Raw genomic sequence first — 23492 nt, 5'->3', positions numbered from 1 at the left:
CCTAATTTGATTAAAAAAACAATAACACAACGTCGTGAATGTTCGTTGAATAGACTGAATCATCGTGAAAACTTTAGAGCCATTACAAAAAGGTCTATAATTGCTTGATCGGCAATTATAGCACTATCTATTCATCGTTCCTTAACGATGACATGAAATTGTTAATCCATAAAGGTAAAGTCGATCACAATTCATTTATAGACCAATTACTAAATGGAAGCAAATACCGCAATTAAAAGATTAGAATCATACATGAATACATGTAATTTCCCGGACGGGTAGGCAGAGACCACGAATTTCCACTTGATGACATTTCCTGACATACCTCTTTCGCTTCCTTCGGTTTCATAACATTCCTCATACACGCTCGCCGGTTTAGGGTGCTCTTGACCTGGCCTTTCTTCAGGATTTTCCCAATCTGATCAAAGTCCGCCGAGGTCTTCCTCTTCCAATTCCCGCTCGATTCTACTACTTCTACTGAGATTTACTTTGGGCATAAGAAATGGCATGCATTTCACGCAAAAGTTAAATTACCCTTAATTGTCAAAAAGAAAAGTTCAAATTCCGATTGCGATCAGTAAACAAGAATAACTATAGAAGCCTTTAGCTCAAAAATGAACCCAAGAGTTTAACATATAGAATTTTTTTTTGCCAATAGCCGGGTCCAAGTCCAAACAGAGTGAGCATACGCGTGAGGCAATTTCCTCGCGCCCAAAACGGCCAGTGTAGACGTGCTTCGCGCGCCCACCTCGGCCGAGGCACGTTTACACTGGCCGTTTTGTGCGCGAGGAAATTGCCTCGCGCGTATGCTTGCTCTGTGTGGACCCGGCTAATCAAATTCCTTTTCATTTCTCATGCTCTGAAAGAGGGTGATTGTTGTTTTAAAAGGTGTGCAGAAAATGATACGTCTCTGTACTAGAGCATTTTACGTTCCAAGTACGATTTTTTCTATTTTTTACAATTAGCCATTGAAATTTGGGTTTAAATGAATTTGTTATAAAATTTCCATTCTGATATTTAACTCCCCATTCCATAAATAACGATACTTTTGCCTAAATTGTTAATTGAAAATCCCTAATTGAAGGACCCTCAAGAAATACTATAAAAATGTATACTTAGTCATGTTTTTAAAATAACACATGCATTTTACTTTCCTCGTATTCGAAATGAAAAGTAGAGTGTTTAACTAGGGTGAAAGGCATCATTTCATCCCTTGTTTAACAATCTACTATTTCATACGAGTAAACCTAATGTTGTTTCATAGAAATATTTCCACAAAGGCAATCAAAATGCAAATACTTTTTTTATTAATAAAAGCAAAGAAAGGGAAATATTATGTTATCTACGAAGAAAGTTTCCCGTATCTAATTAAATAAACAAATTTTAAGAAAGAACAAACATTATTATTATGTAAGCGAGCGTTTTACAAAAAGAAACAGCGCGATGAGAAAGTTTCCAAGGCGATATTGTAAGAGGAAAAAATTATTTTCTGCTTGATTCTATTTTGTAGGACGGGAGCGTGCTGCAATGATTAAGGCGGGTTTTAGTGTCACGTGGATCGTCTGTGCGGATTGCTCCGCACCGGACCAATATGTATTAAGCTCAGGGAGCGTTTTAGAGTGGTTCGCGCGGACAGCTTTCTCATACAATTTCCGAGCAATCCGGACGGTCCGCGTGACACTAAAACCCGCCTAAACTTATTTTATAAGGATCTTATTGCCTAAATAAGCAGGTTGAAGAATAAGTTAGATAATAAGTTATACTGTTCAATATTTTCATATGATCGAGGTGCACTTGCATTAATCAATTTGTGGTGGTAAATAAATTTACAAGTTGTCGATAGTGTAAGAAATTACATTCTGTTGTTTTTGTTGTTATATTTGTTTATATCTGTACCTGTCTTAAAATTGTATAAGGTCTGCAATAAAAACTATACTTATATTGGTTGGGCGCAGGACGTAGGGGAATAGGTCACCAATCACCAATAGCTAGCTGGTGATTGGTGACCTATTCCCACCAAGAACTTCTAATTTAGACGGCCATCTTTGTCGGATCTTTTCTAATAAAAAACATTAAGCTCATTAGAGTCGTCTTCGTTAATTTTCGTGATCGTATGTCAAATATTTCTACAATTATTTTTTAATAAGGCACAATTGGAGGCTACAGTCAAAAATCTGCCCTGCAATTACAATAAAACAGAAATATTGAACCGTGTCACAGTGTTGACAATGTGCCAAAAAAATAGAAAAGAATGAATAATTTTATTTATCGACGAATTAAAGCGTTAGCTCCCGGTCTAACTTATACAAAGACGAGTGATAAAAATACTTTTATTTTATCCAAACCCCGTCTTAAGCTCCTGAACAACGGATTCCTTTTATACAACACTTATACAGCTTATACTTTATACATCCACTTACAGAGTTATTAAAATTAACCAAACTTTTAAAGAGATTTGGAGAATTAGTCATTTTCGAGGAATGCCTCGAATTTACAATCCTATTCGTATTATTCGTTGCTAAATTCAGTTATTTTAGGTTACAAAGTTTGTAAGTGGTCTTCCACCCAGTATCTGGATGAAACCTGCGGTGGCAGCATGGTTCCAGTTTTATCGCCTATCACTATGCCCGTCACTTTCGCACTTACATACTTGTTAGAACGTGGTGTCGACTAAAGAATTTACCATTAGCTGCACACTTCCACGCTAATTCACTGTATAATAAGCTACCAATATTACTCATTAAACAACATTAATTAACAAAAAGCCGGTTTATGATTTTGTCCCTCTTGCTGTTGAGTCAGCTGGGCCTTGGTGTTCCGAGGCGAAGGGTTTTGTGAGGGATCTGGGTAGGCGCTTGCGGGATAGGGGTTGTGATCCTAGGTCTGGTGCGTACCTGGTCCAACGTATATCTTTGGCGGTTCAGCGGGGGAACGCCGCTGGTATTATGGGGACGTTTGGGCCGGGTACTTACCGGATTAGGGTTTAGGTTTGCTCTTTTGTGTTATTATTATTGTACTCATAATTTTTTCTTTGTTTTCAATCAATGATGACGATGCGTGTTGCAGATAACTTACGTGTAAACGAACGTTCTGTTTTGACGAAACCTGAGGTGGATGAGCTTATTGTAATGTGACGAAGCCTGCGCTGTGGATCTGATGGTATGCCTTTTTTGTTTTTTTTGGTTAATAATTTTTTTTTATGTATATTGTTATATGAATAAATGATTAACAAAAAACAAAAAAAATCTCGAGGCGACTTCGCCATTTTGAAGTACAAGCGGAAATGATGGTCGTATTGGTCTACATGACCGTGTAATAAAGCTAGTGTTTGTATTGTCTGACTCTTTCAATCGCGAGGTATTAAAAAGTGACTTAATTTATCACGTCGATACTGTCAATACGCCTGCTCTGTAATAGAAGCAAATGTTTAAATTAGCGTCCGCTTAAACTATTTAAGTTTCGGGTACTCTAATTACCTTCAGTGGTTTATGTTTTCAATCTCTGATACAGTGAAATATCCTTTGTAAGGACTACATGCTTCGTAGGGACGACTTGGGCGCATTCTACCCCAAATGGTGGGAAAATGGCGATGACAGGGACGAGTGGAGAAAACGAGGGTAGGCCTTTGCCCAGCAGTGGGACACCAAAATAGGCTAATATAAAAAATAAAAAAAGGACTTCATATATAAGTTAAACGTCCGAGTGGGGGTCATCGTCTCAGTACATGTCATCTTTAAACTTAAGTAATTGTCAATAGACGTGACAGCAGAGTATCACCTATTGGGAATTAGCATGTCAATTACTAGGACTGTGCTTAGTATCTAATCCAGGAATGACGGTATGAAGCTGATTTGTATTATGTTGAAATTGAATGTCTTTATTTTTCAATTTAGGCATAGGTATTTACAATGCACTCATGAATTACTAAAACTACCGTGAATAAACTCGGCGGGACGCATTTCTTTCAAAAAATATACACATCAAATCTTTGAAATACTTTTCTTCCAGAAAACATATGATACTTTTTTACAGAAGGAAAAGAAAAGATAATTAATAAAAATGTTAAAAATGTAATACATAAATTTACTTTTATAGTGCCGAAACTCGACTACTTCTACATTCTATTATAAAATCTCCATACAACTTCTTTACCAAACCGCCTGAGATAAGTGGGAGCTATGGATCCCTTAGTGTTCGATATCGCAGTGCACTCCTGAATGCACCTCGTTATGCGCTGCCGGCAATTTGGAGCCACAAAGGCCTGGCGTTGAATTTGTAGTAAATATCTCTTGGAACGTGAAGATATTGTTTGTGTAATAATGTTACTGTAATAGTCTTATGTAACAAGATCACTTCCAACAAGTAACAAGGGAGCCTTGTAGCTAAACAGGTTCATAAAACACCAAACTATAATCATAATTAATGTCCAAAATTAACTTAAATATCGTATGTCGTATTTGTATGGAAAGATGTTTATAAAAATGGAAGAGAAACTTAGACAAATCCAAAAAGTACACAGTTATTTATTTACTTTATTTTAAAATTTAATTCAGGCAACAAGGCCCATATTACGTATACCTTATAGACTAACGCATATAAATTTCATAAACTTAAAAACTAAACACTATTTTGGCAACAGAACGCCCGACGGCGCCGTTGAATCGTCTGCAGCTCTTGTGTTGTGTCGTATTCGGCAGTTTGCCCCGGAACCTCTGAAACACGACACCCTTCGGCCAAGAAAAGTTTGCAGAGATTTTGACAGCACACGCACTCACGCAGTGCATGTGTTTTTTTTAAACGTCAAACTTCTATGAAATTTTGACGTATAAATAGGACTTCCGGTTCGAACGCCATCTTGATAGTAGCCTCGTGATTAATTCCTTTATTTTTTGTTCATTAATATTGTTTAAAGTGTAATATCGATAGCTTTATTATACAGTAATCTAATTTGGTAGTGTGCAGTGAATGGAGAATTAATCTCAAAGCGTGTTTAACCACCATTTTGGAGTCAACGGCCGATAGTCCACGTGCTTTTACCAGCTATCGGTTTAACGAGACAACAACAACAATAACTACCGAACAACGTCGTGCTCTAAGAGCATTTGGTATTTCTACCTCTAACCGTGTCTGGCTAGAGCCCTAGAGGCCCATAATTTTATTTACCGTACACTGGCTGAAGAAAATCTAGAAATATTAATTCGATCCCACGTGGATCCCACTTTGACGTTGGCGAAATCATCGACAGTACCGATGGAGCCATACTACTTAAAGATTGATTGATTGACGTATAAATAACGCACTGCGTGTGCTATCAAAATCGTTGCAGACTTATCTTGGGGTAACTCTAGTTGGGTGATTTTACGGTACCTTACTAAAGATGAGAGTCTAAGAACTATTTTCTTTTTCAATTGAAAATCCTAATACAATGACACCATAAAGACAATTGCATTTTAAAACACTGATTTAAACTTTCACGATTTTTACTCATTGTTCACAACGACGGGACTTAATCGTCGTCGGAGGTAAATTTAAAATTTAATTTTACGCGATTAAGTCCCGTCGTTGTGAATAATAATGACAAAACAAAATAAAACATTGCTAACAAAATATGGATTGTATCGTCCGAAATAAATGTATGTATGTATGTATGTATAAACTCTTTATTGTACAAAGACATAGAACACAAATATGGCACAGAAATAGGCAGTACAAAGGCGAACTTATCCCTTTAAGGGATTTCTTCCAGTTAACCTTTGAGTAGATGAGAATTGATGAAGAACGGTAGACAAATATAGCACTGCGTACAATAGACTAGAGGAAAGTCAATAAATTTATAAAAGAGGGCGAAAATAAATAAAATAAGATAAAAATTTGAAGTAACAGTATAACAAATATATATAATACCTACGTTTTATAAAATAAATATACATCCATAGTCACAAACAGTTAATTCTGGTCCGATAGCCACAGTTTCCTTAACTGCCCCTTAAGCGATGCAACGGACCGCGATTTCCTTAAGGAGGGAGACAACTCATTCCAAAGCTGAACCGCTCGTACCGCAAAAGATTTACCATATGCACTAGATTTGTGATGAGGTGTTGCCAGTGCAAGATTTGCACTCGATCGAAGGCGATGGCCACTACCATCTGCCATAAATTTGAATTTTTGTGAGAGATAGACCGGAGAAGAAGGAATAAAAAGAACATTAAAAAGAAGAGAAAGAATATGCAGATCCCTGCGACGGCGGATGGGAAGCCATTTAAGTTGATTACGAAATAGGGAAACATGATCGTATTTCCTTAGACCGAATACAAATCTTATGCACATATTAAATGTTTTTTTTTTTATTGCATTTTAGTCCCAAAAAGCATGTAAATATAAAAAAAAACGGATGATTGTCCTCAAGTATGGATTAATTTATTAAATTTAGCAGTTAGTGTGAGCGCGACATACTGATATAGAAATCGAATTATTATCGTCCCTTCGCAGAGGTATTATTCGCAATTTGATTACATCTTAAAGTCAAATGGACCCTATAATTATATTATAAATGGGTTCATTACATACAAACGTTGCCATTTCAATTTTCCCCGTTCTCCTCAATTCCCTCGCACATATAATACGAACAATTTACGGCACTCATAATTTCTCACACGTAGGGTAAATGCTCCTAACGGCGTGATTATGATTTATATTGGAATCCGGTTCCTGCGTTCTATTACCATAACGGACCCTAAATATCGCTCAATATTATAGATGATATCATTACCTACGGTTCTTAAGATTTTCAAACGATATGATGATTAAATTGGAAACTTACACAATGAGGGCTACCGCGTTTAATTTCGCCGCTAGGGGCGCTAGTGTGATGGAGGTCTTTCAAAATGTCAAATGCATAGAAGTTTTGGGGGTTTAGCTTTTTATCGGGAATTTTCACTCCTTATTCATATTTGTGGTAAATCTTTGGCCATCTTTGATTATAAATGAAAAAAACATAGTGGTTTAAAAAAAGTGCCAACTAAAATATATGCATAATTAAACAGGTTGAAAAAATGGCACATTTAGATGTTAAAATACCTTTCTGTATATTAGAACGTATTGATTTTATAAAAATAAGCATAGAAGAATTTTGAGATCTGTTTTTCTGGACCTGTAGATCTACAGTGGCGCCAACTGGTGAGCACCAAAACGGTAGCCCTCATTTATTGCCATTTTTATGTAAGGAAAATACTTTCTCTTACAAAGTCGGTTCAAAATGTAGCTTATGTAACCTGGGACATAAAAGCGATTTGAATTTGATTACGTTTTGACGGTACAGCAGATGTCACGACATACATACATACAAATCATATATCATCTAAAACCCTACGAATTAAAAAATAATGAGTTTGCAAACCTTATGTCATATTTGTGGCATATTTCAAAATTAATAACAGTTATATCGACCCTGAATACAATAAATTAATCAATGATTAAAACATAAATTTAATATAACACACTGAACACATTACACACACATACTCTTACTTGTACATAAAATAGATAATATAGAAATATTATGGGACAAACTTACGCACGTGGACCTAATAGATAGAAGACACATTTATTGTGTTTTAAATAGCGACTTTAGCTACTTAAGAGTCCGCAGCAAGCTCGGTTCTCCATACAAACGTAGTTACGCTCTCATTTTAAGGCCGTTCCCTGAGCCAGATGTGCAAAAATACCCCATGGTTTTTCCTATTTTTCGAAGAAACGTTGAAATTTTTAGACGTGGGAAGGATATATGTAATTCTTGATTATATTATCTTTCATATCATAGCGGTCGATACACGATTCATAACACTTCGCTCGATACAATTTATTCCCAAAGTAACCTCCAACTCGAATTTTTACTCTTACTTTACTCGTTTTTTTACTTTGTGACACTATGAAACACAAAATGGAGAAGAATCAATCATAACTAAAACAGTAATTTCATAGCTTCCGAATTTCGATAATTTGAGGCAATATTTTTAAAATAAATAAACATCGACAAATTCTATCGCAACAAGATCGCAACGACTAGCTAGATTGCTCTGAAACTTTGTACTTACAATAGGATAAGGTATGTCTAGTCCTGTGATTAGTGTATGTAGCTTCAGATACCATAGTAAAAAAATTGTTTTGGCTCTATTTCGTTTGTTTTATAAACTCGAGCTATAACTAATTATAGGACTAGATATATCGTTTGTATGGGAAGATGAAATTCGGCCGAGCATGCTGGGGACTTTTAAATGAACCTATTGAAAAAACCTGTTTTCGAACGCATTCTATATCACGACCTTCTTTATTTGTTTATATACAGGATCAAATTACAAGCACACTTAGATAAATGGGTTAAATTTCCCACAAATTACCCACACGTGGGGCTTATGTCCCCAATCCTTTAGAGCTGAACTATCGCCCTGTCAATTATTTCAATAGGATTTCAATCAAGCACCTATTATCCCATATCGGAGCCATTCGGTCGAAATCAATTTGGTCCTTGAACCTCGCAATCCAATTTGAACCTTTCTTAGTTGGTGTAAAATTGATTTTAGCGTGATTTTGTTGTGGCTTTTGGCTGTTCCAATAATTAGAGTATGATTGCATTGCCTGCTGGATTGTACAGGCTAGAATGTTTGAACGAGGAGATAATGGTGAAGACAAATATTACTAGTAGTTCGCCTGTCACGTTCTAACAAGTATGTAAGTGCAAAAGTGACAGGCATAGTGACAGGCGATAAAAGTAGAACCATGCTGCGCCCGCATGGGGCTGGTTCCTTCGTTGCCCAGGGAATTGGTCACTATACCTACGGCAAGTTGGCCTTGTGTGCACCCTACAATCTAGCGCCGAGCTAGCTCCCATTTTGTACTTGTAAATATTTATAAATGTGTAAGTAATTTTCGTTTAGACATTGATTTGTGTGACATTTAGTGTAGTGTTGACAAACCCTTATCAATGCGCCACACGAATATTGAAATATTTAAAATGATAACATAAAAAATATAAATAACGATAGTTGTTATCGGAGACCCCTCACAGTGATATGTGACCCGGAGATGAGAGTCTGAAGTAACCTACACTTATCAAATATGTTGTATAAATGGTTGCTTTTATTAAATAAGTTTAATATTTATTTGAGTATGAAATTATACGATTCATTCACATACGTACTCCCCTCCCACTAGGTCACTCTCGGTCCCAGTACTTATCTTATATACAAAAAAAAATTGCCATGTATTTATTTGATATTTTTATACATTTTCATTTTTAGTTTTAATTCTGTGTCGATAGATGGGAGTAGGTAAATTTACTGTAACTACAAATTTTACTATATAACAATAACCCTCTATACACTCTATTCTCTTTGCCTAAGAGCAATGAGAATGCGTTAATTTGTACAGGATTTTTTTTAAGTGAGTCTTTTTCATAGTTCTTGACGACTTAGATCGTAGGGATCTAGATAGATACTGTCTATTTTGATTCACTATTAGTGTCTGTGCCTAATTTGTACACTCTTTAAAATAAAAGGACAAAATACAATACAAAGACTCGAACGAGTTAAGCATACAATAAAATGTGAATGACATATACACCAATGAACTTGAAATTATCATATCAACCCGTCCAGACACCGGTTATCTTCATAATAATAATCAGGTTTATAATCAGATAACTCCACAACTACTTATTTATTCTCATTCGCCGCCCGTCCGTCGGTCGATTCGGTGTGCTGTGGACAACGTGATATCTGCTAGTAGTGTTGTACACACTTTGCAAAATGTTGCTACGCCTCTTCCATGTGTCTGTAGCGTCGCTGTTGTGGTATACAGTGTGGTACGACCTGAGTTACGTGAATATTCCGTTCGCGAATAAGGCATATGAGCAGTATCCTTTAAGGGGGAGATCTACGTTCTTGACGTTCTGGTGTTTGGTGAGTTTTAATTATTTTATGGGTCATACAATTTTTATTGGTTCGTTAAATCATTTTCTCAATTGGTACTTAGAATTTTGTATGGCTTTAAATTGAATTGTAGCTACCTAATATGTTTTTTTTTTATCTTACAAATTAAATTACGGTTGTAGCTAAATGTCTGTCTAAGATTGGTTATCACTTATCAGTACAATTTGACACTTGGTTATGCCCACTTGCAACATCCCACTAACCCGGGGTTAAGCGGTTAAACCATTAACCCAGTGTCAAATTGTACTGGTAATCATGGTAACTCCAGGTTTAACCGGTTAACCCAGGGATAGTTGAATAGTGTAAGTGGGCCTTAACGGTTTAATCGCTTAACCCCGGGTTAGTGGGATGGAACAAGTGGGCTTTAATCAATATCAATACCTATACATTTATATTGTTTTTTTTTTATGTTAACATGCACAACTGCAATTATAGTGGGCGAACATAATCTACTGAATACAATTGATCTTTAGACCTATTATTAGGTGTCTAGGTAATTATTAGACTTTCCTCGCTATAGTGAGGTGAAAAGTTTTGTTACACACGGGCGCAAATGTATTTTACTTCTCGTGTATTCTACACTCGCGGGTAAAATACAACTTTGCACTCTTGTATAACAATAGTTATTTGTTATACAAGGGTGCAAAGTTGTATTTTACCCGCGAGTGTGGAATTGAAACACGAGCAAGCGAAAGGATTCTATACTTGAACCACGAGCGAAGCGAGTGGTTCTAAAAGAGAATCCTGAGCGTAGCGAGTGTTTTAACACACGAGAAGTAAAATACATTTGCACCCTTGTATAACAAATAACTATTGTTATACAAGAGTGCAAAGTTGTATTTTACCCGCGAGTGTAGAATACACGAGAAGTAAAATACATTTGCACCCGTGTGTAACACAAAACTTTTCCCCTCACTATAGCGAGGAAAGTGCAACATCCACAGGCGTTAGATCATCTTCATCAACTGGAATCACTCATTTTTTTACGATATTATAACAAAAAACTGGAAATTCTTACGAAACTTTTACGTGAGAAGTTTTTAAGTAAAATTTTTGTTGACAATGTTGACATTTCTGACGTATGAAATGTCAATGATGCGTTTTGAAATTGCATCGACTTAACTTGTGCGTTCAGAATTATATTTAACATAATTATTAAAAAACAAACGTTTATTATGGAATTTTAAGGTTTATGACTTAAGATCATTAAATAAAGCTAAATCTGGTATTTTTTATTAAATTTTCAAATCATTTATCTAATGATAATTAATATCGAACGAACCATTATTATGAGCGTTTTACGTTTTGTTATCTGTCAAGCTACTTAAACACGCTCTATCCAAGGTCAAATTACTTTCCCCACTAGTGGATAAAATGTGTTTTTCCCCGCTTGTTTTAAAGGATAAAAGACGGCTTTCCGAGCTAGTGAAGGGAAAATAAATATTATATAATTATGTTCAAGTAAAAGACTGCCAAATATAGATTTCCACCCAGTTCAGAATAACGAATAATTCACTTTAACTATACTCAATCTGAATAATTGTTAAATCATCATCATGTCAGCCGATAGACGTCCACTGCTGGACATAGGCCTCCCCCAAGGCTCGCCACTCCGACCGATCCTGTGCCGCTCGCATCCAAATGTTAAATGGCATTTTTTAATTTTTAAGCTTTTGAAGTGGAGTTAATTAGTAATAGCAAATAATGTAAGCAAATATGACACATTTTGTTAGCATTTGACGTATAACCTAAAAGTTTTACAATGGTTGTTTTTATTGAAATATTAATAATTACGAGTACGAGACCTAACATTAGTAGGTAATTGATACAAATAAAAGATTTAAGTATATATAAACTGTTGATAAAATCATTGTTGTCCACAAAAAGATTAAGAAGAAATGAAGGTAAATTGGTTTCTTTACATTATTTGCCATTTCTATCGAACTCCACTTTTAATACTTTCTGCCTCAGACAAAAGGACTGTATTTTTGTGGTCATGTCGAATTGTATAAAATACTACTTATAGGTATATATATTATCCACTATTTCATTTTATCTTAAGAATAAGCATGTTGATATTGTTGTGTTGTGGCCCTAGCTTTAGATTAGATATAGGGACACTACACTTTAATAATGACTGCGATTTGCGATAATTGACGATTGCGTAATCAGCTATGCCATGAGTAATTAATGTAATTTCATGTCAGTCTTTATCATCAAATCGGAATATACGGGTGGCTAAAAAATAAGTGCATTCCCGTTGCCAGGGAGGTTTTTGTATGAGCAACTTTTACCTACTATGGAACCAACCACGAAATCGCGAAAAAATTTTTACCCTCCCATAGAAAATAGACCAGCCAAAATGTATGAAACAGCCAAATTTTTTTCGCGATTTCGGGGTTGGTCCCATAGTAAAAGTTGCTCAGTATAATGGTGAGATATGGCCAGTCAGTTATTGATACAACTACCTCGTTTATTTACAATATTTTGTTTCAGATACTGCAAACAATCTACTTCACCGTGTCCGTACTGAATGACTACATCGGCACCAATGTCGATCACCCCAAGCAGAGCTCCATCTTACGCTCCATCAAGGACAAGCTGTTCATTCTCGCCTTCCCCGTCGCCCTCTACGTCACCTCGGCCTTCTGGGGCATCTACGCCATCGATAAAGACCTCATCTTCCCTGATAGATTAGCCAACGCCATCCCGTCATGGGTCAACCACGCAATGCACACTCTAATTCTTCCCTTTATCGTTTTAGAACTAGCTATAACTTATAGAAAATACCCGTCTAGGTTCATTGGGTGCTCGATCGTCGTTTGTTTCAATTTGACGTACACGTTTTGGTTCCATTGCATTTACTATCAGACTGGTGTTTGGGTGTACCCTATTTTGGACGTGTTGAACTGGCCGGCTAGGGCAGGATTCGTACTGGCCAGTATTACTGTAGCGCTTGGGTTTTACTTGCTGGGAGATAAACTGAATAGGCTTGTGTGGACGAAAGTTGATAAAAAGAAGGTGAAGAGCAAATGAGTGGATATTGTTAGATGACATATTAAATTATATAAAGACTGTTTTTCCACTGCCTTTGTTTCATTTTTACGGTTCCGTATTATTAAGACTTCACTGTCCATCTGTCTGTCATCAGGCTGTATCTCATGAACCGTTATAGCGTCACGAATAAAAAAAACTGATTTTTACTTTGTGCAAAGTGCAAATAAATAAAATATGATAAATTTTATCATTTGTTTCAGGCATGATATCTCGTTATCTGATCTATGTTTTTTTTCTAAAAATAGTCCAATAAGCGATGTCAGATGTTATCTTTGAAGGTTATCTAGGTATTTATTATAGTCGACCTTCTATTGTCTGCTCATAATTGTGCAAATGAATAATTGCAGAAATTGCCTGTAATCCCTACTATAAATGCGAAAGTAACCGGTCAATTCGAACAACGTGATAATTATTAGATACGAGAACAATACGAGATCTAATAGAAATAGATACGTTATAGTTTAGTTCTCAACTAGTTATTTTTTGCAGTTCGATTCGAGAACACAATTGTCATTTCACGCTTCAATTATTGTGACGTTTTGGGATATCCATTGGATATGCATTGAATTGCAAATTTTAAAGAGATCGTTCAAGGGGATGTTCGGAATCGCGGAAATGTCAAATTTGACGTGACTTTCTTAAATATCTCGTTTTCGTTTCTGTTTCATATCTAGTGGATATCCAGTTGATATGTAGATCATTGTTCGAATTGGCCCGTGACTGCTTGTCTGTTACCTCTTCACGCTTAAACCGCTTAACCGAATTTGATGAAATTCCGTATGGAGATAGTCTTAGGCTCGGGGAGGACGTAGCATAGTTTTTATCACCATCCCACGTAAGTAGACGAAATCGCAAGCAGAAGCTAGTAGTAGTAGAGAAAATTTACTATTTCATTGATCGAGAGAATTAACTTATTATTTCATTGATAATCTAAATATATAAAAAGGAAAATATGTAAATGACGTACAGTCTTGAAACTTTACGATAAAATACAGCATGTTAATATTACACTCTTCTATTTATTAATCTATGACTGTAAGCTGAAATAGATGGTTGAGGAAATGTAGATTTTTAGCTAGCATATACCGTAATTTGGGACTGACCTGATGACGTGGTAGACTTTCTCGAGGGCCCCTGATCTTGGTTCCTTCGATGATGAATGTAGTAATCTCGTAGGCTGGCGTCGACAAACGACTTCTATTTGTGCTGGACACTTGGTATGATTTTGGGTTTTTGAGGATCAAGCTTCGGAGCGAGCTAATAGCGACGGCGTTTGACTTTTGACATCGTTGAGAATTGTATGGCAACACTCGAGCTTCCAGTGTTGCGCGCTTTTGGAGAAGGGTTCCGTTTTAGGCTTGTCCCGTTTTGAAATATGCTAGTTATGCGATTAAATAGTAACCGATTTAAAAGAAAAGAAAATTACGTAGTATTTGTGCGTACATATACAAAAGTACCGAACATAGGTACTAAAGATAAAGTGACGAAGCCCTCCAATGATGGAGGCCAGATTCGAACCGGCGTTTTTAGCTATCGCGGCAAACGCCATGAACCTCAAGGCCACTACGCCGCGACGGAACCAGTCCCAATTCCTACCTAGCGATGAGGTTATATGACATCTGTTTCAATTTATAAATTACATATTATAGTAGTGTGACTAGGTACTTTTAAAAGTTCACTCTGGTGTTAAGAGAGAAGAAGGCGCCTCATTAGACATAGGCGGGTTTTAGTGTCACGCGAACCGTCCGTGCGGATCTCTCCGCACCGGACCAATATTGTATTAAGTTCAGGGAGTTTTAGAGTGGTACGCGCGGACGACCATCCGCGCGGACAGCTTTCTCATACAATTTGGCGGTGCGTAGCGATCCGCACGGACGGTCCGCGTGCCACTAAAACCCGCCTTAGTGTGGTACCGCCGAATCGGCTAATTCTGGCTTGCGGATTGCTAAGCCGAGTAAGGCGCTGTATATGCCGCGCCTGCATTACTCCGCCACGGCTGCTGAAGTGGTGGACTAGTTACACCAGAAGACCGGCTACACGCTGAGGGTGTTCCAGATTCTACCACGCCACTACGTGCACTTCAACTCATTTGTGGTGCGCGTGCCGCGACCGCTGCGCGCTGCATGGGACCATCGAGTGCGCCGACTTCTGGCTGAAGGGTGTCGTGTTTCGGAGGTTCCGGGGCACTGCCGAATCCGGCACAAGACCAGACGATTCAACGGAGCTCATTCTCAAGAATATAGTATCTCTAATATCGAAGTCTTTGTCGCATTATGTAAAAAGGTTCTTTAACCGCCAAGGAACATAAAAACGGCAAGCAAATACTTGCAAAAAAGTAAATTAATATGCACCCCTGTTTATTTTAAGCTACCACCGTGCGATTTACCACCGTGCAGCTCACGCGTGAGGGCGTGAAGTGGTCAAGCGTGAAACGCAACATATTTTTATGTGACTAGAGAAAACCATTTGGCGGGACTCAGATAAGAGCCATTTAATTTTATTCAAAGCTGCGGGTGGGGTATATTTATGTATGGAGAAGCGATATCTTATGGTGATGTGTCAAATAAGTTGCAGTCATATTGGAACGTTCCGTCTTCCGTCCGTTTTTCAAAGTCAAAAATACACGGTGTCTAAACTATAAGTTTTGGGATTATACTGAGCAACTTTTATTATGGGACCAACCCCGAAATCGTGAAAAAAAATTTGGCTGTTTCGGACATTTTGGCTGGTCCATTTTCTATGGGACGGTAAATTTTTCTTTCGCGATTTCGTGGTTGGTCTCATAATAAAAGTTGCTCGGTATAACCATAAAACCTCGGTAATGCCTCAAACCCTAAACTTCCTTATCCTTCTGCACTTCAGCCTAAACTTAAGAGTCCCCGGCAAGCTCGGTCGAATTTCACCTTCCCATACAAACGGAGTTTAGTTCTCATTTTAAAGCTACGTGTTGGATTGTAATGAAACTTTGCACATACAATGATATGAGGTATATCTAGGTCTGTAATTAGTTTATATAGCTCTAGTATATAAAACAAATAAAATAGAGCAAACACAAGCTTTGTATGAAAAATTTAAATTCCTATATATTTTTTTACTATTGTATCTGAAGCTACATAAACTAATTACAGACCTAGATATACGTTATCCTATTATAAATACAAAGTTTCAAACCTATAGTCGTTTTAAAATGAGAGCGGAACTACGTTTGTATGGAGAACCGAGCTTGCCGGGGACTCTTAAAACGAAAGACTAAAATGCAACTGCATATTTTGCAGCATGGATATTTTCTGACGCCATTTTTGACGGGATTTTTCGCCACAATAGGACAGATAGGAGTGACGGGTGACTCTGAATAGAATTCCGATCGAAGCGTTTTGTTAGTGGACGTTGAAATAGAATGACTTTACAAATGAGTTCTTTTCAGGCACCACGGGCGCAGGGGCGGTTTTATCTCGTCATGTTAATCGTGAAATATTTTTAAGCTTTTCAGAGAGAGCGAGATGTAATGTAAATGACTAGATGAGTTTCGGTTCAAAAATATACATAAAGTTAGACCCTATTCATCTAGGAGGATATAACCAAACGTAGTAGCCATTAACAGGCGTTCCCGTCTGTCGAAAATAGTCGGCCAATGGTCATACACAATGTATGGAATGACGTTTATCTGACATGGCTATTTTTACTTACGTTACGTATACATTTGACGTTCCCCTCCCCCGCAAAAATTGGCAGACTTTTTTGTACAGAAAATTACAGACGTGGCGTCTCCGTTTATCCTCCTAGCTAATACGCATAGTACCATAGTGACAACACTATTCGTCCCGGTGAGTAATGTTGCCAGAGCTCAACGAGGGTGCGAAGTGTTAGGGTCGGCAACGCGCATGTAACACCTCTGAAGTTGCAGGCTTCCATAGGCTACAAAAACTGCTTACCATCATGCGAGCCGTATGCTTGTTTGCCACCGACGTAAGGTAAAAAAAAGTCAATACGGATAAGTGTGACGCAGGATATATAACTGGAGTTCATACTCGACCTGTTTACACATTGATTAGTGTTTAGTGTGAGTTCATACATTTGCCACTAAACCCAAGTAGCAAATGTATGGACTTGTAATAAACAATAAACACTAATCAATCTGTAAAAAGGCCCCAATAACAATAATAATGTAAAACTTAAAAAAAAAAGGTTTTCATTCCGCAGAACCCCAAAAGTGCGATCATTAAGCGGAGTTAACGAGAGGCAGTAATGCAGTTGTATTTGAGGAAAAAGTATATTTAGGCTTTACTAATGAGGTCTTACACTTTACGTACACTCTAGAACCTCTAGAGGTATTTTTATAGGAGACTAGCTTTGGCCCGGGACTTCTTCTGCGCGGGCTTAGTAACATCAGTTAAAGTAAGTATAGCGCCTGGAAAGATTCAATTTGAGAATATTATGCACACAAATTAGCAGGCACTTCATCAATTATCTCAATTCCATCCCGCTTTTCACTTTCTTAGGGGATGATTTTCGGGATAAAAGCTATCCTATGTCCTTCTCCGGGACTCAAACTATCTCTATGCCAAATTTCATCTAAATCGGTTCAGCGTTTTAAACGTGAAGAGGTAACACACAGACAGACAGACAGACTTTCGCATTTATAATATTAAGTACTAGCTTTTGCCCGCGACTTCGTCTGCGTGGAATTAGTAATTTGGGTACCTTAATTCTTAAACAAATCTGCTTTTTAATCCACCCTTTTTTCACCCCCAAATTGGTCCACACTATACATTTCCACCCCATTTTTTACAACCTTAAGGGATGATTTCGGGGATAAAAGTTATTCTATATCCTTTCCCACAGCTCAAACTATCCCCATACCAAGTTTCATCTAAATCGGTTCAGCGGTTATTGATTCCCCATACAAATTTCCACCCCCTTTTTCACCCCCTTGAGGGGTGAGTTCTGGGATAAAAAGTATCCTATGTCCTTCCCCGGGACTCAAACTTTCTGTACACCAAATTTCAAATAAATCGGTTCAGCGGTTTAAGCGTGAAGAGGGAACACACAGACAGACAGACAGACAGACAGACAGACAGACAGACTCGCATTTATAATATTAGTATGGATAGTATGGATGGATTTACCTCGCCTTAAGGCTCTAATGTAATATTTCATTTCCTTGGCCTTACGAGTGTGAAACTCAGTAAAATTCTATCCTGTGAGTTTATTGCGTTTCGTTGAGTATAAAAATAATACTAAAGTTTTCTGCCCAATTATATCTAACAAACCGGGCCCCGTAGCCTACATGCCAATCGCTAACGCTCCGTAGCGAACGAAAGGCTACTGTCACTGTCACTCTAATATGGAAGTGACACAAACCGATTTGATGGCGAAGCGCAAGCGATTGCAACCTTGGCTAGGCCGTCTGAGGGCCTACCGCGAACATCGAAGTACGCAAAGTGCGGGCATATTTCTCTGTCACTCTAATTACACCTTAATTGGAGTAAAAGAGAAAAATACCCGCAATTTGCCAACTTCGGGGTTCGCGGTTGGTAGGCCCTCAGTAAAGTACCAGTCGACTTGTTTTCATTAGAGTTATAAAGGTTTTTAACATATTACATCGAGATATAGAGTTAATTCAACTAATCGTCTATTATTTCGAGTCATAGAGGTCAAAATTATTATTTCGAGTTATGGAGGTAAAATTGTTACCGTGAAGGGAATCGTTTGTTACAATTACAACTTCGTCTTAATGAGGTTAAATATTTGAATTGTAGATAGAGCTTTGAAATATTCGATTGTATGGTGGCGGCGGCTAGGCTAGATTCGTGTGGCTAAGAGGAAAGGGGACACCCGCTTCTGCATACAAACTTAGTCCCCATTTTCCTCTCTGGATATTTACATTAGGTATAGAAAATACGTTTACACAATTTGATTTATATTAATAACCTGTGCCCCTTCATTTGATTTTAAGCCGTTTTTGAGTTATCGCAAAGTCTTCCCTTCATTGCAAAAATTCATACAAAACCTTTTGCTTGTTATGTAGGGCAGGGTAGGAAACAGTGGCTCAGCTCGAACAATGGCTCAGTCGCCCCAATATCGCCTCTATCATGTTGGAATTAGGTTGAGTGAGCCACTGTACCCGGTAATTTTTTTCCGAGCCACTGTTTCCCATCCTATCCTACGTGATACGTACTAACTAATAGCACCCGTTCAAGGTATATTTTGACGGACGGGTACCTACGGAACCCTACACTGATGGGCATGCTCTCACGTAAAATGTTTGTAGACATTTATTTGGAAGTTTAGCACACTAATTTATTTAAATGTGTAACATTTGTAATAAAAATACGGTAAAAACATGTTTCTTAAATTATTTTTTTAAATTACGCCCAAAAGAGACTAACGAAGTTCTAACCTCAAAATCCGAAAGACATTCCGCTTTTATCCTTTTCTTGGGAATCCGGGAATCCGTGAAAAAAGTACGATTGAGGTACCAGAAATAACTTATATTACTGCGAACGTATTAAATTGAGTTAGGGTTAAAATTAAACAAAGGGATTAGAAAAACAGTCATTGTATAATTAATTAGTCGAAAGTATCTATAGGTACTTAAAACGTATCTAGTCCCATCCACAAGAAATCATGAAACTTGACAATTTGACATACATACATGAAGCGTTAAGTAGCTACAAAAAATAGAATTGAATACAACTTGTCAAGTGAATGTTTCTTCCTTTCCCTCAGCGTTGTGTCCCATTTTGCAGTTTTTCATTGTTAAAAAAAATGATTGAAGTTACAACCAAACTGACAATTAACAAAATATTCTAAGTTCTCTACAATAGTCGTCTTTATAGTATGGTGCTGGGACTTATAGTTTTAAAATTATGCGTTCATCTTATAAAATAAATAATTTATTTGCTTTTCACCTTCTGCTTATCAACTTTCGTCCACACAAGTTCATTCAGCTTCTCTCCCAGCAGGTAAAATCCAACTGCTAAAGTAGTACTGGCCATTTGAAGCCCTACCCTACCCGGCCAGTTCAACACACCATAAACAGGGTACACCCAAACCCCAGTCTGATAGTAAATAAAATGGAACCAAAACGTGTACATAAAATTGAAACAAACGACTATCGAGTACCCAACGTACCTAGATGGATATCTCCTGTATGTTATGACTAGTTCTAAAATGATGAAGAGAAGAACTAATGAGTGCATGGTGTGGTTGACCCATGAGGGGATGATCTTGGCGATCCAGTCAGGGAAGATGAGGTCTTTGTCGATGGCGTAGATGCCCCAGAAGAAGGAGGTAACGTAGAGAGCGATGGGGAAGGCGAGGATGAACAGCTTGTCCTTGATGTAGCGTAAGATGGAGTTCTGCTTGGGGTGATCGACATTAGTGCCGATGTAGTCATTCAGAACGGAGACTGTGAAGTAGAGTGTTTGCAGTACCTGAAACAAAAGACTGAATATTAAGCTAACTTAAAATTAAAACAAGGTAGTTGTATCAATAACCGAGACTATAAGGGCCAGACACCACGGCGGCGCAACCAGTCGCCGGCCACCAACAAAATGTATGCAGCTATGTGGAGGGTATCACCTGGTGTCCGCTTAATTGCGCCGTCTTACTGTCCCGGTACTCATAGCCCTAAAGCGGGATTTACATTACGAAATTAGTGGCGTGAAATTAATGTCGTGACAGTAGTTTAGCAACAGGTTCACGTGTAATTTAATACTTTCGTAATGCATGCATAAAACAAACGAAATCGAGCAAAACGCAAAAACATGTTTTGTATGAAAAACTTAAATTCGCTGTATTTTTAGTGTTCCGTGCAAAACTTTTTATTGACAAACGGAACACTTATGGGATCACTTCGGTCTTGCAAATCAGTTAAATGCGTTTTTCTCAGAGACCATTTGACGTAGATACCTAAAATTTGAAACAGTTGTAGCAATTACCACCAACTAATATTGTAAATTAGTCAAAATCGCTTATTTTAACTATGGTATCTGAAGCTAATTACAAGCACAGATATACCTTATTTTATTGTAAGTACAAGGTTTCAGAGCAATCTAGCAAGTCGTCGTTTTAAAATGAGAGCGTAACTACGTTTGTATGGAGAATCGAGCTTGCCGGGGACTCTTACATCATAGGTCTAAAGATCTAAAGATTAATTGTATGCAGTAAATTATGTTCGCACACAATATATATTTTTTATACCACGTCGGTGGCAATCAAGCATACGACCCGCCTGATGGTAAGCAGTTACCGTAGCCTATGGACGCCTGCAACACCGGAGATATTACACGCGCGTTGCCGACCCTTTAAAAACCTGTACACTCATTTTTTGAAGAACCCCATACTGTACTGTAGCCCCTCGGGAAAACCTCGGCAGGGAGCTCATTCCACAGCCAAAGCGTACGCGGGAGGAAATTGCTCTTAAACCGCACAGTACGCGACCATTTAGGTGCTAGGGTGTGAGGATGAACACCCTGCCGATGGCGAGCGGTGCGGTGATAGAAAGCGGCCGTTGGCATCATGTCAAACAATTCTTCAGAGCACAGCCCATTGTACAAGCGGTAGAACACGCATAAGGAGGCGAAGTCTCTCCTTAGACTTAAAGGTTCAATATCGCTTGTGAGTTAGGGATCGTCGACGATTCGTACAGCGCGCCTTTGGACTGAGTCGAAGGGTCCAAGCTGGCATCCAGGTGCTCCTGCCCAAAGGTGACAGCAGTACTCCATATGGGGTCTGACTTGCGATTTATAGAGCAGCAGTCTTTGCCCAGGAGTAAAGTATCGCCACGCTTTATTGAGCACACCGAGTTTTTTGGATGCCAGATCAGCCTTCCCTTCCAGGTGGCTACGGAATTGGACGTCACTGGAGATGTCGACACCGAGGATCCCAATACTCCCTGACATGGTAAGGGCTGTGCCTTCGAACTGTGGGACCACAGTAAATGGGGTTTTCTTAGCGGTAAACGCGCATTGTGTCTTGGGGCGCAAAATTGCAGTTGTGTTTACTTAAAATTTCAAACATGTTTACAGTACCAGAAATAAATAACCATACAATTATTATTTCCCAACCGGACTGGGAAAACGTTAACAATTTCACACTGATCGTCCATATTATTGCAATTACAGCTCTAAGAAATAAAGAAAACATTATATTGAAGAATACTCTTTTGGGTTAACTTTTAAAATAAAATTAATAACTTTTTTGCTAGTTCATCGTCAGCGACCTGGGGCCCGTTTCTCAAAAGCTTGTAACTTGTAATACAAGTGGATGTCACTTTTGACAGCTTTTTTTAGAAAGGGACTTCCATTTGTATTACAAGTTACAAGCTTTTGAGAAACGGGCCCCAGTGCATTTAGCAACTGGAGACGCCTTGCCTGTAATTTTCTGTACAAAACAGTCTGCCGATTTTTGCGGGGGAGGGGCACGTCAAATGTATGGCTATTTGTACGTAACGTAAAATGAACATTAAAAACTCACCAAACACCAGAACGTCAGGAAAGTAACTCTCCCTTTCAAAGCATACTGCGCATACTTCTCATTCGGGAACGGTATATCTATGAAACTCTGGTCGTACCACACTGTATACCAGAACAGCGACGCGGCAGATACGTGGAATAGGCGTAGCAACATAACGCCTAGTGTGTACAACAAATATACTAGCAGTTATCACGTATGTATTGTTTTTACGGACCTTTTCTGTATCAACTAGGACCGATTCGACCGACGGACGGGAGACGAATGAATTTATAGTTGTGGAGTTATCTAAATAAGGGTCCGTTGCACCAAACTATTAGTCATCGTTAGAGAGTTCGCTAAATTTTATTGTATGGAAAGTTACACAGTAGGTAAACCACCCCGGCATGCCGGTCTGACGATAATCAGTCTGTCAAGGCGGATGGTGCAACTGGCACTGTGATTGTTGTCATGAAGATAACCGGTGTCTGGTCGGGTCGATATGACGATGAAGGTTTCAAGTTCATTGGCGTATGCCACGTGTTTGACCGAGTTATGAAAAGAGGGTACTGGTTTGTGAGTTTCGTTATATTTGTATACCTGGTCCTTGGGCAATTTCTGTAGCCTAAGCGGCTTGACGGATTTTACTGTGTGAAGTGTCAGTAGATTAGTCTCAGTAGTAGGAACATCGTACTTATTTATTTCATCTGAATTCATTCAGTTTACCTGTATTACGATCTTTTTAGGGTTCCGTACCGAAAGGGTAAAAACGGGACCCTATTACTAAGACTCCGCTGTCCGTCTGTCTGTCACCAGGCTGTATCTCATTTTCACAAATGATGCATTACTGTTGCCGCTATAAGAACAAATACTAAAAAGTACGGAACCCTCGGTGGGCAAGTCCGACTCGCACTTGGCCGGTTTTTTCTACTCCAGGGGCCCGTTTATCAAAAGCTTGTAGCTTGTAATAACAAGTGGAACTCCCTTTCTAAC

General features: G+C 38.2%; 2 protein-coding genes and 1 long non-coding RNA gene across 3 annotated transcripts in view; 1 reads left to right on the top strand and 2 right to left on the bottom strand.

Annotated features, from left to right (window-relative positions):
- LOC134740516 (uncharacterized) overlaps window positions 1-23492 on the bottom strand; it is a 245252-nt gene that overhangs the window by 134049 nt on the left and 87711 nt on the right. The gene's annotated exons all lie outside the window — the stretch shown is intronic.
- LOC134740508 (androgen-induced gene 1 protein-like) lies at window positions 9761-13052 on the top strand. Its single transcript, XM_063673012.1, has 2 exons — window positions 9761-9956; window positions 12483-13052. The coding sequence occupies exons 1-2, from the start codon at window positions 9804-9806 to the stop codon at window positions 13020-13022; spliced, it is 693 nt and encodes a 230-aa protein (XP_063529082.1). The 5' UTR covers window positions 9761-9803; the 3' UTR covers window positions 13023-13052.
- On the bottom strand, window positions 19869-22751 carry LOC134741133 (androgen-induced gene 1 protein-like). The gene is made up of 2 exons (XM_063673904.1): window positions 22524-22751; window positions 19869-20479 (listed from the first exon to the last, which is right to left on the bottom strand). The coding sequence occupies exons 1-2, from the start codon at window positions 22674-22676 to the stop codon at window positions 19940-19942; spliced, it is 693 nt and encodes a 230-aa protein (XP_063529974.1). The 5' UTR covers window positions 22677-22751; the 3' UTR covers window positions 19869-19939.

This window comes from Cydia strobilella, chromosome 4 (genome assembly GCF_947568885.1).
Source record: "Cydia strobilella chromosome 4, ilCydStro3.1, whole genome shotgun sequence".
NCBI lineage: Eukaryota > Metazoa > Arthropoda > Insecta > Lepidoptera > Tortricidae > Cydia > Cydia strobilella.
Note: the sequence above shows the minus strand (reverse complement) of the source record. Positions and strands in the feature narration are given on the sequence as shown.

Coding starts and splice junctions, on each gene's coding strand:
- LOC134740508 (XM_063673012.1), top strand. CDS start 9,804: ATGTTGCTACGCCTCTTCCATGTGTCTGTAGCGTCGCTGTTGTGGTAT. Junction 9,957..12,482: donor TCTTGACGTTCTGGTGTTTG/GTGAGTTTTAAT, acceptor ATTTTGTTTCAG/ATACTGCAAACAATCTACTT.
- LOC134741133 (XM_063673904.1), bottom strand. CDS start 22,676: ATGTTGCTACGCCTATTCCACGTATCTGCCGCGTCGCTGTTCTGGTAT. Junction 20,480..22,523: donor TCCTGACGTTCTGGTGTTTG/GTGAGTTTTTAA, acceptor CTTTTGTTTCAG/GTACTGCAAACACTCTACTT.